We start from the raw sequence: 17,481 nt of genomic DNA on the forward strand, positions 1-17,481 counted from the left end.
CTGTCAGGGGATGTTAACCCCTTCAACTAAGAGATATGTTTACAAGGTAAAACATCTTGTCCACAGCTTAAATGACAGTTCAAGGAAAAACTGGTCTCATTCAGAATGTGTGACATGTAGTCCAGGGTCCTACCACCACCCCAGCACAATTCAAAACTATGCCTTTCACGAGCAATCCTTGAGACCCTATTCCTTTCTCCCCAGAACGGTCTGGAGACCAGCAGACAGGACATTCTTAAGATAGCAGAGATCTATTTGAGTCTCTTCATACAGTGAAGGGAAATGAACAATTCTGAAGTATTGAATTTTCTTCATCTTTACGTCTTTAGATGTCTTTACACCTAACAAAGTGTGGGTTCCCATTAAAAGGGCCAAGGATGTAAAGTTCTGGACCATCAGCACTCATCAGTATGATGTCTAAGTCAACTTCATGTTCTAGCAGCCATGAAGAGACTCAGAGGTTAATATTTTAAATCTCACTAACTCAAATAAGAGTACAGGATGAAATAAAATAGGAAAAAAGATCTAAGTAACAGCTGAGACATTCTTCCCTCATTACCAAAGAGCTACAGCTTAAAGGTACAGTGATGAATAAAGTGACATTAGCCAAGTTAAGCCAAGTTAAATTTCCAAAGCAGATGAACTATGACAATAAGACTTTTTAACCTTCCACCCAACAAAAAAACATTAGAAAACAGAAAAAGAACTGGTGCTGATAAAAAGTTGATAATCCGAAACAGTTAGGATTACTTTGCTTTGGTATGGCATGAAATAGAAAGCACAGTTTTGCCTAGATTTCTAGTAGCAATAGTGAACTTGAACATAAGGCAAAACAGCAAAGTGGGACAAATGTATAAAAGTAAAAATTATAAAAACAAAACTTAAAAAATAGCACACTGGTTTTGAGATCAAATAATTTTCATCTTAAAATAATACAGGAACCATTACACCAAATCACAGATTTAATCAGATTCCCTTGTTATAAATTAGGTATGGATCAGGTGGAGATGACAGAGACTACCATGAGGTATCATCACATATACACTGAATGGCCATGCTTACAATGAATGTGATATAACATAGATACAGGATAAGTATTAATATCACAGTAAGGTTGCATTATTCTGTACAGTTCTAGTGATTTAATACCAATGAGTCCAAAGAATAGCTGAAGAGGAGAAACACTGGTGTGATGACAGCTTAGTGGCATGATGACATCTTACAAGTTACACACAGGGAAGAGAACTAGTTAAACTGAAGGACTGCTAACCATTGGAATGGTAGGATTAAGAGACTCCCACCAGGACAGATGAGGATAAATACCTTGGATAGCTTTCCATTGCTGCTTGATCAGTTCAGAAATATCGAACCACACCTTTATTATTTTAGGAACTGGCTTGGAGGATATCACTGTTTTGATACATGAGAGAATGAGAATAAAAGCCTTCTGAGAACCTTCTTCCATACTTTAAAGGGATTTTGTAGCAATTTTCTCCACAAATTGAATGAGGAAATAAAAGGTACATTTAAAAAGGAAGAAAGTTACTGATAATTAAGTGTAACTTTTGACAGGGGAAAGTCATTACTGACTTATAGTTCCTTCAAAGATCTATCATCACTTCTACCATCACAAGCTTTTACAGGTGATATACTGCATTCTCAGGCTTAGACATGCTCCCCGTTTGCCCTATGCAGCCAGCTGTCTTTTCCTACACAAGACAGAGACACACAAAGGAATTTAAAGGACTAAATTCTGTTCCTTCTCCTTTTAGCTTCCATCTAATCTAATCTTAATTCTATGCAAAATATTGCCTATTTCTAATACGGTCATTTGCAACCCTTTTGTTATAGACAAAAACATCTGGTAGTTCAATTTTCAATCACTGATTACAATTTTTCTTTTTCCCCCCAGAAATTTAATTCTGTGAAAGAAATCATTGACTTCTACAAGTATGTTCCCATCATACTCATTGACGGAAAGGATAAATCAGGAATCCAGAGAGAACAATGCTACCTTACACATCCATTCAAGTCACACAAAACATGTTTTCTGCCTTAATGTCACAGATTTGTTTGTATGGAGAACAATTATTTAAATGTCTCAAAAATCAGATAAGCCTTTGATTGAGGAGTTCCCCATAATATTAAGAAGCATTCTAAACACTCCACTAAAAAACTTCTCTCCAACTGAGAACACAGATCTACTCCATTTTTTTATTCTTGTAATTTGTTTTTAACTTTGAGGATACAGGTAAAGTACATGCCATTGTATTGATTCACAGAAAAGTGTTAAAAGATACTGACTCCTTATATCTTGACAATGAGCAATTTTCTTGTCTTGCACTGTTCCTTCTAACAAATGATGAAAACCAAACTCCATCTTGCTTACCTAAACATCACTGAAGCTCAGTTAGTAGCAAAACCTAATAAAGCATACCACAGTCATATAAAAAAGTATTCTTGCTTTTAAAAATACACACAAAATGCTATTTATCTGGGCATTCACTGTTTGAGATTTTTCATTTGGTCTGCATATGTGTTTGCACAATAACAAGCTGTGCTCAGCAGCCACTGAAGTCAGCGGGTGTCAGCTGGTGCTCACAGGTATTCGAGCAGGTTATAAAGCTAGCTTTAGTTATGTAAATTCTATTACTTAACGAACACTTATCCTTTAGCTTAAGTAGCAGATACTTGTATTCCATATCTGAGCCTTCAACCACTTACATAGCAGGACCACTATGCAAACTGTCCCTTTGAATTCATAACGCGTGCAAATAGATAAAAATCATCAGCAGGAGCAGTGGATGTGCTTCAAACTCAGCAAGAAGACATGTTCTAGCATGTATCAAAGGCAACGAGAAGGTGATATTTTTCCAGCAAAAAAATATGGTAATATTTATTCATATACTTTCACTTCTGGAAGGCTTAACTATATTGATTATAAATATGAAAGGCAAACTTCAGTCTTTTTCTGCAAAGCATCCATAATCCTCATTTCTAAGCACACTCAGAAGTTTCACTAGGTAATTCGAATATACCAAGAAAGCAACCTCGGTTACTTTATCCTTGCAGAATAGGAACAAGAATAAAAACAGCTTTACAGATGCTTACTACAACAGTGAACTTGCTTACAAAAGACAAGCATTAGTAGTATACTTAAACAACCTAGAGTTTATAATGCTGAGCAGCAACACTTCCTTGCCCCCCCAGTACAGCTTTCATGCAGAATGTTCTTATTTTGCCAGTGACAACTCTTACAAAGCAAATTCAAAACTGTTTATTTAGTAGCTTCTACAGAAACAAAATTAATTCAAACAGTTACCTGGACTGAAGGAGTTAAAACAGAGGAAGAATTTTAACCATGTTTTTTCTTATGTTAATAATTTCAATATTTATTATATGTGATATGCCAGAATTTTAAAATGGAAGCTATTTTCACAATTGAAAATGAAAATAGTACTGTTAGGTCTGGCATCAAAGTATATGAAGTGAAAAAACCCTCTAGTGTACCCATCTAAAAAAATATAATTCCATTTCAATACAAAATGAGAACTGCCATTTCATTGTTATTGACAAAACAGACAAAAGGAAGCTTGTTCTATGGAACAGATTAGTCTGATACAAATGATACAAAAATGTTCCATGTGTACATGACGAAAAGGATCTGACTTAAAGCACCAACTATCTGAAGGATTTTAACACTGTATTGCGAAATGACTGGAAATCTATGTTTTAACTGGTTTTGAAAATAAGCCTCAGTCAGATGTAGTTTTAAAATATTTACATTTCACTACAGATACGAGACATACTTTATCAAAACAATGTATAATCTGCTGGAGTACATAAAAAAATATTTCCAGCTTAAACTGTTTACAAAAATGCATCAACAGTGAAGAGTCAGGAACTACCAGTTTTTTCAAGAGTAGTCCCAGTTCAAACACAGAACACACATCCAGCATTAGAGTCAGTATTGATTTTCTTATCTGTAAAAATGTAAGACGTTATTTTCATTGTAAATATGTGCTTCAATATAGTTCATTCTGTATGATTTTAAAATTATTTAAAATTGACAAGATGAAGGAAAACATCTATTGTTCATACACAGAAACATTAGACTTCAGTATCATCCATCCCTCCTCTTCACTAAAAACTTGAATTTTGGCCCTGATTTAGAAAAGTGTTTAAGCAACTGAGCAATGTCTACACTGCACTGAAGACAGTAGATACATGTTAGACATACATATGTAACTAGGCACATGCTTGTATGAATTGAGACCTACAAAAAATATATTCTAACAGCGTCTAAATTATTAAGAAGGATGAAAGATTACACTGAAAATCTGGTTCAACACTGACAATATAAAAGCTGTGCAACATGGTTTTTCATTTTGAAAAGTCTTCATGAAGTTCTCCCTGTAAATAAACATTAATGCACTAACTAGAGTTCTAAGCAAAAGCCCAATTCTGCAAATGTGTTTCTATCAGGCTACAGAGTTGGTGGTAGAGGGTTTCTGTTTGGCTATTACTTCCTTAGATTTTGGAACAGCCTTGAGACCACAGATAAAAGCTTCTCTCTCCTATCCGTCCAAGCCTGATGATATGTCCAGCTCTGTCTGCTCAGAACAAAGATGGCACAGAAAGCTGACTGTGTTCTGCTCTTTCTCACATCTATGCAATACAGGCTAGGCAGAGACTAAATACTAAACAAAATTAATTTTTAGTGCTATCTGCCCTAGTAAGAGTAACTCTGCTCCCACGGATTCATTTACACCCTTGTATCTCCTGTGAAGTCAGCAGAAGTGTTTTTGTTTCACTGAAACAGAGTACTTGCATTCAAGTTTTACTTTTTATGTATCATGCTTAATTTGCCACTAAAACCTATGGTACACACTTGCTGCCCACAGAGGAACAAAGGTGGTTTTCACTACATGTGTGCTCGATATCTGAAACACCATGCTGTAATAAAGCCAACTAAACCTGTTAAATTTACAAAGATCCCACCATCTAAGATTTTAATCCATACAGACCTAGCACAAACCAGTTACAGCACAGAATCCTAGCACAGAGAATGGTAACTAGAAAGATGCTTGCATAGCAAATCTTTTTCAAATTTCTCCTACAGAAAAGATTAAGATGACCTCCAACACAAATTTCAGACATGAGAGTGCAAAGTAGTGCTTAATCCTCACTATGAGCTTCCCTGTATCTCTATAACTCTGCTTGCCTTGTATGCTTTGCTAACAGCAGAGACCTTTTGGCAAAATAAAGCAGGTAGGTCATTATTACTTTCCAAACAAGTTAGTGGCATTCATTGAAACCACAAGGGAAACCCCACCTAGTTTTTCAATTAATGCTTTTTTGCTGGAAGAGAAAGAACATCCCAACCCTTGGTTGCCTCTATCAAGTGCCTCTGTCCATGACTTATCCATTCTTCTTGGTCCATATATACTCTTCCACAAAACCAACACTTAAACATACACTGAAGGGTTTCAGCTGGTGAAGTTTCCACCACCTGGTAGTTGCTTTTATGGGTCTTTTTTAGTTTCATTTTTAGCATATTCTGCTTTTTTGCTTCATTTCCTGTCTCAACATTTTGAAGAGTAAGACGCTTTCGATAACGTTTGACACCAAGACAACTACTTGTCCTTTCTGATAGAACTACTTTCAGGACTTGACCTTTATACTTGTTGATAGTCTTCATAACATTAATTATCTCTGGCGAGTCAACATCGGGATGGTTTAGTACCACAACTGGCTGGTTACGACGAGGGCATTTTATCAACTGATTCATTCTCAGAGGGACAAGACGAAGACGTCTTGCTGTCAACAGATACGACATGTCAGAACTTGAACTGGATTCTGACTCAGTTCTCTTTTTCCTCTTAGGAAGGTCCCTAAAGCTTGCTTGTTTCACCTTATTTTTGGGACTTAGCTGACTTTTTGAATAGGGTTTGCTTTGCTTACTTACATCACTGCTTTTCTGAAACGGTACACCAGTTTGTTTGCTATTATTTTTAACACTTGCCTCTCGCTTTAGTCTCTGCCTGAGTGATATACTTTGGGACTCAGCATTCAGTTCACTCTGATCAGGCAAACATGGCGAATTACTGCCAAGCGTCTCAGGAACACTGACAGGAACTGGGCGAGGGAGAAACATTTCATTGCAATACACAGAAGGAGCTGATGTTTCACTCCTGTTTTCTATTCCATTTGATTTTTGACTACTAGTAGCATTCAGCACTCTCAGCATTGTCCCTTTGGGGATAAACACAGGAGTAGCAACATGGGAATTTTTAGTTACCCTGCTTTTAGATGTTCTTCCAAATGTAAGAAACTGGTCGTCTCTGTGTTCTTCATTACTACTCATGCTGCTTCCACCATGCACTTGAGGCAAAGACGCAGACTGTTCCACGTCAGTGTCAGGAACAACTCTCTCACACGTTGCTGAATTTTCTTGAGGGAAAAGCACCTTTTTACTAGAAGCTTGACATCTCAAAGGCATGGATTTCATGTTAGATTCAGCAGCAGACATAAGCTGAGCAATCTTTCTACACAGCAATGTTGCTGACTTCTTATTGCATGTTGTGTCATCCCATCTGACACCCTCTGGAACATTTTCAGCCCCAGAGCTAAGAGAAAATACAGATGAAATAACAGGTCCCTCAAAAGGGTTGCCTTTATTTTCCATCTTCTGTAGTTCTAATGATTCCAGAAGAAGATTGTTCTGTTGACTCATGGTTTCAGCTCTCTTTACTTTGCTGAAGCCAAAAGTCATGTCCTTGCAAAGTGGAGTTTTAGTGACATGAAAGTTTTTTCCTGCTTCAGAAGATGTAACAGATTTTTTATCAAAACCCTTACCAGCTAAATGTGTTTCTGTAGAGTTGACTGGCAGACTCCTACATTCTTTGTCATCCCTCTTCAGAGGCAATGTATCCTTTTGTTTAAGGACTGCAGAAGAAGAGGAATTTTTGCCCTCCTGAGCAGCCTCTACTGAAATGTTCTTGGAACTTTTCTCTTCAGAAACAGCAGCATATTTTGGAGTGGGTATATCTACAGCTTCTTCATAACAATACAAGCCATAATGTAAGTTATTTTTTCCATCTACTTCCCACCTTGAGGATTTAAGATCACTTTTTATTTCAGTACTATTCACAACTAGAGATGGAGAACAAAGTTCTATAACACCCGAATGGACATCAATACCTTTCACCCAATGAATGCATAACTTTGATGTGTCTTCCCTCTGTATAGATACAGAGTTACAGTCTGAGAGTTGAGAATCAGAGAAACAAAGACATTCAGGATTCTTGTCATATGTACTATCCAAATTAAGCTGGTTACTAACACTGGATAATTTGTCTACATTCACTTCCATGGTTAGTAACTCATTTTGAGATACCGATGATGTTTTTCTTCCTTCTGCAGATCGTTCTATACCTTGATTCTCTAGTTCCTCTTCAGCACCGTTCACAGGTTTGTAAGTTGCTTCTTTCATAGGAATTAGTTTGAGAACCAGCTGTTGTGCTCCATTCACTATTTTAATCTCTACTATCTGAGCTAAACAATTAGAAGGAACTACAAGTTCAGACGGTGCAATTACTGTTAAAGGCATCCCAGGTTGTAAAGGCTCCATTTTTGGAGAGTAAACCTCAACTTCAACACTCTGATTCTCACATATGATTACTTCAGATGGCTCCAATATTGTTTTGTTCTGGACTGATGCTGTGCTTACACTACAATCTGCATCATGAGATGAACAGACTGTTTTAGTTCCTTTATCTGGAATCTCACAAACCATATTTGAAGACAAATTTGAAAGTTCATTCTGAAAAGGAATTCTATCATGTTTCTGCTTTTCAAATAAAGTGTTTTGACTCGACTTCTTTTGTTTGTGGTTTATGATAGGATTTGACAGGCGTTTTGTGGGTGTTTCATGTACTCTTCTCGTATGTTTTACTATATAGTCATGTCTAACAGCACCATATTCACAGTATTCACACTGATATGGAAAAGTTCCAGTGTGTTTCACCAAATGTCTCTGGAATTCTCCTTTGGTGTATGATATGTAACTACAGTAGGAACAAATAAATTTAATTTCTTCATGTTGACCTACATGCTTTTTGTACTGCAAAGGATCCTTTGTTGAAAATCTACATTTATCACAGTAGTATTTACCTGGCAGAAAATTTTTAACTTTAAATGTTTTCTGGGTTTTACCTGGGGATTTTTTTTCAGGTGTTTCAAAGTCTATAGTATTGGCACCCTCAGGAACAAAATGGGAAGCTGGTGGTGTAATATGACTGCACTTCTTGCAGATGAAATTCTTCTCTTCAGTCCACCCAAGCTTCTTATGCTTTTCTATATCTTGCATTGCAATTTTCTGAACTCTTCTGCATTTTATACAGCTTATCAGTGACAACTTATTATTCTCAGCCTCAGTCCCTTGGTAACAGCACTTTTGGTCACCATCCCCTTTTGATGGATTTGTTTTATCCTCAGAAGATTGCTTTGGGGATGTAGTTAAGGAATTATTTTTATCATTAACTTGGCCAGGGTACAATCTTGGTAAAATTTCCCTCATTTTTTTCAACTGCATTTCAGGAGACGTGACTCTGCACCAGTTTTGTCAAATACAGCAGCATGAGACAGAATGTTTTCTTGGTATTAGTCTTGTGTATGCTGCTTATCAATCAATCATTCAGGCCAACAATCTGCAGAATATATACTTTGGAAGAAATGGTGCTCAAGGAACTGCATCCATATTATATTCCATGCTCTTAATTTTATTCCATCAACTTGCAGCACTAAAGAATAAAAAGCAGAAGATTAAGTCAGTTACAATTCACTGATCATTGAAATATAATGAACTGATAATTGAACTATTAGTGGACTACAGCTGAATTACAGAGTGCAAGTCTATTGTTAAAATACCACTGACAGGATTCTGCACATACAATCATTAACTCTAAGCAAAACATACTAGATCAAATAATCCTTTAACATTTGCTCTTACTCAAAATGTTCATGAATTCATAAAAGTATCTGCTATGCATCAAAACCTAAAGAGTTCATGCTGTTTTATTCCATGTCATGAAAAATTTTACATTTAAGAAATGGATTTATAAATCTAACAAGACAGACACTTGGTACCAGAACTGAGCAGCAGAATATTATTTCAGTTCATATACAGCTCTTAACTCAGGAAAAGATATTATGAAACACTGCAGGTACCACTCATTTGTAAATCCCAGGAGGAAAAAGAAAAACAGCTACAATGGTTACTAGAAACATGCAACTATGAGTTGTATTTAAATATAAGGATTTTTAAGTTAGCATGGAAATTCCTGAAGTACAGAAGGAAGTTCTTTTCTAACCAGTGCCAATGTTTCAGATCCTAACAGTCTGGAACACTAAATCACACCTTGCTATGGATTATACTTCACATGTTCTCAATGTAATGAAGTGAAAACAATCTGTGGCTGCAAAAAAAATTACTTTCGCTTCCATTAGTATCACAGCGTAATCACATCTACATATGTGGACAAGCATATAAATAATTCACTCCATCCTGATAATACACAATGTGTCAACGAAGCAAAATAAACAATGCAACAGAAGGCAGAGAAAGAGTAATATCAGTGTAAAACCACCACATTAACTTCCACAGCATATTTGGCCCCACAGGTTCCAGCACTCACTCTTTTCCATACTTAACATGAACAAGACTTCAGCATTTAAGCTTTTGCCAAGACTACGAGACCCATTATTTGGCAAAAAACCAAAACAACTAAATTAGCCTTTTGAGACATACATAAAACAAAATAAAGTCCAAAGCTAACAGCAACAAGTAAAATCTACTCAACATCTTTCTTATTCAGACGTTCTAACTTACAGACATACCGTTGCACAGATCTGCATTCATGTACGGACCCTATATCATGAGGCTATTTCTAGATTCCTTTAGATTTCAATACATTCTACAGAAGGCTTCTGCTTCTGAAATACAGTTCCCCTCCAAATCTATCTCCAAGGAGCAGTGCCTGATTCAGGCTCCAAAAGCACAGCACTACAATCACCTATAATAATAAGCATCCTATAAGAACAATCCTACACGAATGAGGAAAACTTTGCACTATGGTACATCTCCACAATGGCTTGACAGAGGCATCTGATCCAGAATGGGTTTTTTGCATCTCCCTATGCTCCATCTGCCAATATCCCTAACTGCTATAGGAATGCTGCCCTGAAGATGGGGCTTTGCGAAGAGCAACAACAGTAAAAATCAGTTAGAAAACTGGTTAGGGACAACATAATGGCCTTTTCACTCTATAGCAGATGAATGGCTGCACACCTGTAAAACTCCTCAGTAGGGTACTTCTTCAGACTGTAGTAATCTCATCTCATTGCAATGCAGACAGCTGTACATTCCATGTGAAAAACCTCTACATCCTGATGTGAAAAACAAATCAATGGCAGCCCCCAGGAAGGAGGAAAATATACACGATTACTGTATCATGATCTGAAGATTATTTTTTTTTTAAGCAATTCTAATGTTGGTAACATTATGCCCTTTATTATCCAGATTCTAAAGAGGAAAGGAAAACAGATGTTTCTGGCAGTCTCAGACGGACCATTCTTCCCCTGCCAGTATCAATTCTTGGACTGAAGATAAATCTTTTTGGCACACAAGTGTGATGGTAGGCCTATGTTCAAGAGATCCACCGTTTTATTTCAGGAGAGATAATAAGAAGTCTTGATAAGATCAAGATCCAGACTAAAGATGTTTTGAAGATTTCTGTGCAGCTTTAAGAAAGAAGTAAAATTGCATTTGAAAGAAAATGATGAAGCTAGATCAATATTTCCCTTTTTTTGCTGTTAACAGCTATCCATTGATACTGCAACTGAACTCCATATGAACTGACCAAAATATAAACATAGAGCATTCTAGGCCATCGACATCCTTGACCACAAAAAACAGTAAAGACAGAGGGTTTTCTTATATTTTGTAGCACTGTAAACTTCACCTTATGGGACAACATGAAAAAGGATCCACCACTTCTAAAGAACAAGGAAGTACAAAAAACACTGTCAAACACTTTAAGAACACTTCAATTTACCAGTTAGATCCGGGCTGCTCAGTCCAAGAGGACACTAGAAAAATTTAATAGAGTTAATTCAAAGAACAGCCTAGTAATCCTGCTAAACTTTCCTAATTCAAATAGCTTTATATGTAAAAGTAAAAACAAATAGGTACATAGCCCCCAAACCAAGCTTTCATTCAGACCTGTGACAAATACCATGTTGCTAGAATCCAGGTTTTGAATGTTGTTAGAGTTACTGTGACTGCATTTCAGATGTGTGGTAGGGTTGATTCCAGCCAGCAGCCAAGCAACCACACAACTGCTCGCTGGCTCCCAGCCTTCCCTGAGCAGGAAGGGGAGTGAACTGGAGAAAAAGAGTAAAGCTTATGGAGACAGGGAGGTGATGCAAAGGAAATCACTTCCCACCTTCCACAAGCAGACCAAAGTCTGGCCAGTGTCCAAGCAACAGCCGTCTTGGAGACCAACCCCCCTCACCCCTTCTTCTTCCTCTACTTCCAGTTTTCATTGCTGAGCATGAAGTTATATGGTATAGACCAGTTCTGGTCAGCTGTCTCAGCAGTATGTCTTCCCAGTCTTTTGCCCACCCCATGCCTACTCGCTGCAGTGGAGGCAGAGAGGGGGGAAATAGAAAACCTTGACATGGTGCAAACACCAGTCAGTAACAGGCAAAACACTGGTGTATTACCAGCCACAGATCCAAAACACAGCACTGTACAGGCTGCTATGAAGAAATTTAACTCCATCCCAGACAGACTCAGTACAAGCTAAAAAAGAACAAATAACCAGGTGGTAATGCTGAAGTGACACCACTGTCTCCCTAGCTATTTTTTCACCAGTCTTTCCTGAACACTGAATAGTTAACAAGAAAAGTTTTGATGCAAACAGTTCCACTTCATCATTATTTTCGATAAAACAAGCCCAAAAGGACATTGTAATTTCGTTCCTGTATTTAAAAAAATATGCTTTTTCATTCTTGTATTAAAAAGTTATTTGCTTTTTCTGGTTACTTCAGAAAAAATTAGATCATCAATGTACACAGAGAGGCGGTACAATCCAGCATCCATTCACTCCATACTGGGGGGGGGGGGGGCGGGGGGCTGTGAGCAGGGAGGAATGCCCCTGAAGATTGGTTTTGATATTTACAGGGTTAGCAGAGACATGCTTCAGAAGATTTAATTAAAAGATACATACTCGATTTTTCAAGCTACCATCAAATGCAGATCACACAGACCCATCTAAAGATATCATTAAAGGAAGACCTGAAAGTCTACATGGAGTCTGAACGACAAACACAAGAACAGGATAGAAGAAGAATGGAGTAAGAGGCACTGGGAGTGTTAAAATCAATTCCAGTCACTGTCTTTACAGGAATGGCTTCAGAGAAAGATTGTGAAAATAAGGTACCTGAATCAGGAGAAATTAAGAAATTTGAGGCCCTAGTAGTTCTAAAAAAAACTGGAAGCAAAAAACTTAGAGGCACATGGAAAAAGGACAACAGAAGGAAGCAAACCAAACTTTCTGATTCATTCCCTCTACCAAACACCTGCAATTCAGTGACAATAAAAGTGTGACATTTAATATGAGGAAATATTCCTGCCTTTTACACAACAGTAGATCTTGAACCTCGCTGCTCAAGACACAGAGATCAACAGATCTGCAGGAGTCAAAAAGCATTCCAAACAGTGGATATCACATGTACATAACGGTTAAAAATCAAAGACCAATTAAAAACAGGAAAAATAGGAAGAAAAATTCTCTGCAGCCTGACTATGCCGAATTCATCCAGTGCAAGTTTTTTTTCCACTGAAATTCACATACAGTTTTTCCATCAACATGAATAAGGAACATCAGTGCAAAGAATTAAGAAGAGCAAAGACCACACACAGGTTTTCAGAACTTACTTTTATTACAAAACATAGTTATTTCACTCTACAGGAAAAAAAATTAATTACATTCAAAGTTTTTACTACTTATGCAAAATACCAATTAAATCACTATTTTTTGACTGCAGAGGTGAAAAATTGCCCAATTTATTGACATTTATTGGCACTATAAGAGGTCAGGTACATACATGGACTACACAGCATTCTACTGAAATGGATTTCTGCTTCTCTGTGGCTCTAGGACTGAGGCCCAGCTTTATTTGTCTCTGAAAGATACACATTTCTGACATATCATTCAATTGCTCTGTGGCCTTCTTACAAGAATCTAAGCGAGGCATTCTCAAATAACTACTGTATCAAAAGTAGTACTTTAGAGAGTGCTCAAGAGATGTTTATACAGTTGTTTATCATTACATGTATGATCAACTGATAAATTTACGCTGCACATTTCAACATTTCACACAATTTACAACTGTTTTCAAAATCTCTCTGTATGTCCAAAGCACACTGACTAGTATTTAGCATTACCTTACTCTAAGCTTTAAGGCCTATAAGCAATAAAGCAAGGGAGTATGGCACTGAAGAAAATAGGAGAGGCGGGAGGAGAGTCCTGTTAAAAGTACATATGTCTCTGTGGCCAGTTCTCAAAACACTCATGTAGATACGAATATTAATTTCTACACATCTAATTTTTGCTAAAATTAGCTACATACTATCTGTATGTGCAAGAAAAGGGCCTGGACTATAACCACTTACTGTAGTAACAATGCAGAACAGAATGCTAGCAATCTCATGTAAAATACCATTAGTCTTCTTAATAACAAAACCCAACATCTTTATTAGACATATATTTCAGGGCATTTCGCCTACATCTATGGTAACATGGTATAATTTACTTAGAAGACATCCAAGTCATTTTATAAGACTAAATTATCTTAAGTGTCCAATGTAATCCTCTAATGATAGACTCTCTTGCAACAAAATTTAATGAGATATTTATTTAAGCTAATCCTATGCCCAAACAGAACTCTCTAAATAATAGTTCTCTAAAGAACACAACTTACAAATACAGGGTGCTCTATTTTGCTCAATAATACAGTTACTAACCCGAAAGCTTCCTTTCTTCAGGAACAAGACCAAGATGACAAAGCTGGACAACAGCTTCATAGTCCAGTCGAGTCTAAAGCAGCCTGATGGCGTCCACGAGACAGCAGCACTCGTCAGCCAACACCAAAAAAATCCCATCTTTTGGGGCATCCAGCCCACCCACGCACAAGTGCTGCCACCTCTCCAGGGAAGGGAGCCGCCCCCCGCTCGGGGCCCGTCTCCGAGGTCGAGCCCCGCCGCTGCCGGGCGGGCGGCGGACGCTCCGCAGGCCGGGCTGACCTCCTCCCGCCGCCACCGCCGCCGCCAGGGAGGCGGCTCCGCCCGCGCCGCCGCCGGCCGCCAGGGGGCAGCACCGCGCGGTCCGCCGGGCCGCAGCCCGCGCTCGCCGCTGGGACCCCCCGGCCCCCCCGCGGGGGCGGCAGGGCAGGGCGGCGAGCAGGCGAGAGCCGCGACGCCGGGCCGGCTGGCGCAGGCCGGGGTACCTTACCTGGCTCCGAGGAGACAAAAAAGGGACTGCCTCCCTCCGGGACAGACCCCGCCGGTGGCCGCCACCGCTCCCCTTGTCTCCAGAAGCACAGGAAACACAGCGCCGATCCTCCTCCAGGCCGAACCCGCAGCTCCCGCCCTCCCGCTCCGCCCCGAGGTACTTACCCCGGCGAGGGCGAGGGCGAGCCCCCCGTCGCCACCGCCTCAGCACGGCCCGCCGCGGCGACGGAACTGACCTCAGCGGCCGCTGCGGCGGCGCGCCGTCCCATTGGCCAGTGCCGCGCGGCCGCTCCCGCCGGCGGCGCCGTGTAGAGCTCTACTGAGGCGCCCCGGGCGCGGCGGCTGCGCAGGCGCGCTGCGCGCCCCGGCCCGGCGTGGGACCCCGCCGGGAGGGCCCCGGCGCTGCGGGGGCGCCTCGGGGAGCCGCGGGGAGCGCAGGCCGCACCCGCCTGGGGTCCTGCCACCCATGCGGGAGCCAGTACCGCGCGGGGACGCAGTGCCAGCCGTGGGGGAAGAGGCCGGGCTGGTGCTGAAACACCTGCAAGATGGCAGGCAAGGAGGTGCGCCAACTGGTTGCTGCCAGCTGGCCATCCCTCAGGGATTCTGACAGGACAACAGGCTGAAGGAAGAGCTCTTATTCCTAGCAACCTCTCCACATTGCCTCTGATACCACCATGTTCTATAGTGTGTGGCGTAGGCACACATTTCACAGGGGTTGCTCAGTTAGGTAGCATGATGACGTAGTAGTTGCATATTTTCAGATGCTTCCTGTAAAATACAAGTTTCTCCTTAAATAAACTGTTCTTAGTCAAATCTGAAGGGAGAGAAAAGGATTTTAACTGCCAGCGTCTTGCCCTCTGAAAGTACCATTAACATCACTGCAGTATCTAACCACTCTGCTTGAAAAGCAAACCTTTTTTAACATAAGACCCAAAGTTTTCACAGATGGCATCTTAAAAATGGAGCTTTTTGGTACATGACTTCAAAGTTAGACTATATTTTGCTGGTGGTTACATTAGCACGGATTCTGTGTGATAATAGGAACCGCAAGTAAGTTACATCTTCTGTACTGTAATGATTGGAAACAGGGCTTGACCTATCCTTACCATTTTCTAGACATGAGCATACATCTTCAGGGATCTCAGATTTTGGGATAGGCTCTTTGGGTCAGAGAAAAGGGAAGGGAAAGCTAAAGCTATCAGACAGGGAACTCTGGGCAAAAATAATCCTCTCAACTATGAATTTTTTAGTTCCAAAATGAGATGTTGCCCTTGGGATCTGTTACATCTTTTGATCAGCAGTGTACAAAAACACTGTTAACAGTGGAGTTTGGAAGATTGCAGTTTTCTGAACATTCTTAAAACTTGTGAAGGTCTTTGAGCTGATAGAGGGTGTTGGGATTTCTAGAAGGCTTGTGACAAAGGCTGTCAAAGAAACTACACACTAATGGCATAAGACCATATCTCTTGGAATGAGTAACTGGTTTGGGATCCTGCTGAGTGTGCTGAAGGTCAGCTCTAAGACAAGTGTTCTGGATTTTAGAAGAGCAAACTTCACTCAGGGCTCAACTGGGAGGGATTCGATGGGAAGCTTCCATGGAAGACAAAGGAGCTAGTGAGTGCTGGGCATTCTTCAAGAACTCTCTATTGGAAGCACAAAGCCAATTTATCCCCTACAAAAGAAAGGGAAGTAATCAGAGCAAGGGGCCCCCATAGCTCAACCATGACCTCCTGGGTCTACTCAAATCCAAAAGGGAAGCATACCAGAGATGGAGGAGTGGAGGATTATCCGCTGAGAACAACAAGGGCATAGCCAGAGTGTGCAGAGATGCAGTCAGAAAAGCAAAAGCCCAAATTGAATTGAAACTGGCCATAGACGTGAAAAATAACAAGAAAGGTTTCTTCAGACATGTCAGCCATAAGCAGAAAAAGAAGGAAAACATAGGCCCACTGTTAAACGGAAAAGGAGAGTCAATCACCAATGATGCAGAAAAGGCAGAGGTCCTCAGCCACTTCACCAACACTGTTGGGTCCCAGGCTTTGGGAACAAAATTCCCGATTGATCCAAATGCCAACCCACCATCAGTGAAGGAAGAGTTAGTATATGAATTACTACAGGAGCTTGACCCCTACAAATCAATGGGCCCTGACGACATCCACCCGAAGGTGTTGAGAGAGCTGGCTAACATCATCGCGAGGCCGCTCTCCATAATCTTCAAGAAGTCATGGAGAACGGGGGATGTCCCAGAGGATTGGAGGGAGGCAAATGTTACCCCTATCCACAAGAAGGGCTCGAGGGAGGATCCGGGTAACTATAGGCCCATCAGCCTTACTTCAATCCCCAGGAAAGTTATGGAATTAATCCTCCTGGGGGCCATCACAAGTCAAATAAAGCACGTGAATGGGAAAAGCGAACGTGGCTTCACTAAGGGTAGATCGTGCTTGACAAACCTGGTGGCCTTCTATGACAAAGTGACTTGACTGATTGACATGGGGCGGACAGTGGACATCATTGTCTACCTGGACTTCTCCAAGGCTTCTGATACGGTTCCCCAAAGCCTCCTCCTGGAGAAATTAATGCGTTATGGCCTAGACAAGTGGTCTGTGCAGTGAGTGGGGAACTGGCTGACAGGCCGCACCCAAAGGGTGGTGGTAAATAGCTCCTTTTCCAAGTGACAACCTGTCATAAGTGGGGTCCCCCAGGGATCGATATTGGGCCCAATGTTATTCAACATCTTTATAAATGATCTGGATAACGGCATCAAGTGTAGCCTGATGAAGTTTGCAAATGACACCAAGTTGAGTGGGGAAGTCACTCCAGAAGGGAGAGCTCCTCTGCAGGGAGATCTGGATAGGCTGGAAGAGTGGGCCAGCAAGAACCTTATGAAGTTCAACAAGGACAAC

The 17,481-nt window shown here is 40.4% G+C and overlaps 2 protein-coding genes across 6 annotated transcripts in view; one reads left to right on the forward strand and one right to left on the reverse strand.

The window, feature by feature from the left end:
* The window catches only part of CLNK (cytokine dependent hematopoietic cell linker), a 38,872-nt gene extending 34,425 nt beyond the window's left edge, over nt 1–4,447 (forward strand). For all 3 annotated transcript variants that reach the window (XM_075091881.1, XM_075091879.1, XM_075091880.1), the window contains one exon: nt 1,913–4,447. In XM_075091881.1, the coding sequence (XP_074947982.1) occupies nt 1,913–2,059 (147 nt within the window). In that variant the 3' untranslated portion in view covers nt 2,060–4,447. The remainder of the gene's footprint in view (nt 1–1,912) is intronic.
* Nucleotides 3,262–14,902, reverse strand: ZNF518B (zinc finger protein 518B). Of its 3 annotated transcripts, none has more exons than XM_075091867.1 (2): nt 14,744–14,902; nt 3,262–8,804 (listed from the first exon to the last, which is right to left on the reverse strand). In XM_075091867.1, the coding sequence occupies exon 2, from the start codon at nt 8,594–8,596 to the stop codon at nt 5,348–5,350; it is 3,249 nt and encodes a 1,082-aa protein (XP_074947968.1). In that variant the 5' UTR covers nt 8,597–8,804; nt 14,744–14,902; the 3' UTR covers nt 3,262–5,347. The 3 variants fall into 3 exon arrangements, with proteins under 3 accessions (XP_074947968.1, XP_074947971.1, XP_074947970.1); XM_075091870.1 differs by lacking the exon at nt 14,744–14,902 and adding an exon at nt 14,580–14,705; XM_075091869.1 differs by lacking the exon at nt 14,744–14,902 and adding an exon at nt 14,093–14,399.
* Nucleotides 14,903–17,481: the final 2,579 nt, after the last annotated feature.

Source organism: Phalacrocorax aristotelis, chromosome 4 (assembly GCF_949628215.1).
Source record: "Phalacrocorax aristotelis chromosome 4, bGulAri2.1, whole genome shotgun sequence".
NCBI lineage: Eukaryota > Metazoa > Chordata > Aves > Suliformes > Phalacrocoracidae > Phalacrocorax > Phalacrocorax aristotelis.

Coding starts and splice junctions, on each gene's coding strand:
- ZNF518B (XM_075091867.1), bottom strand. CDS start 8,596: ATGCAGTTGAAAAAAATGAGGGAAATTTTACCAAGATTGTACCCTGGC.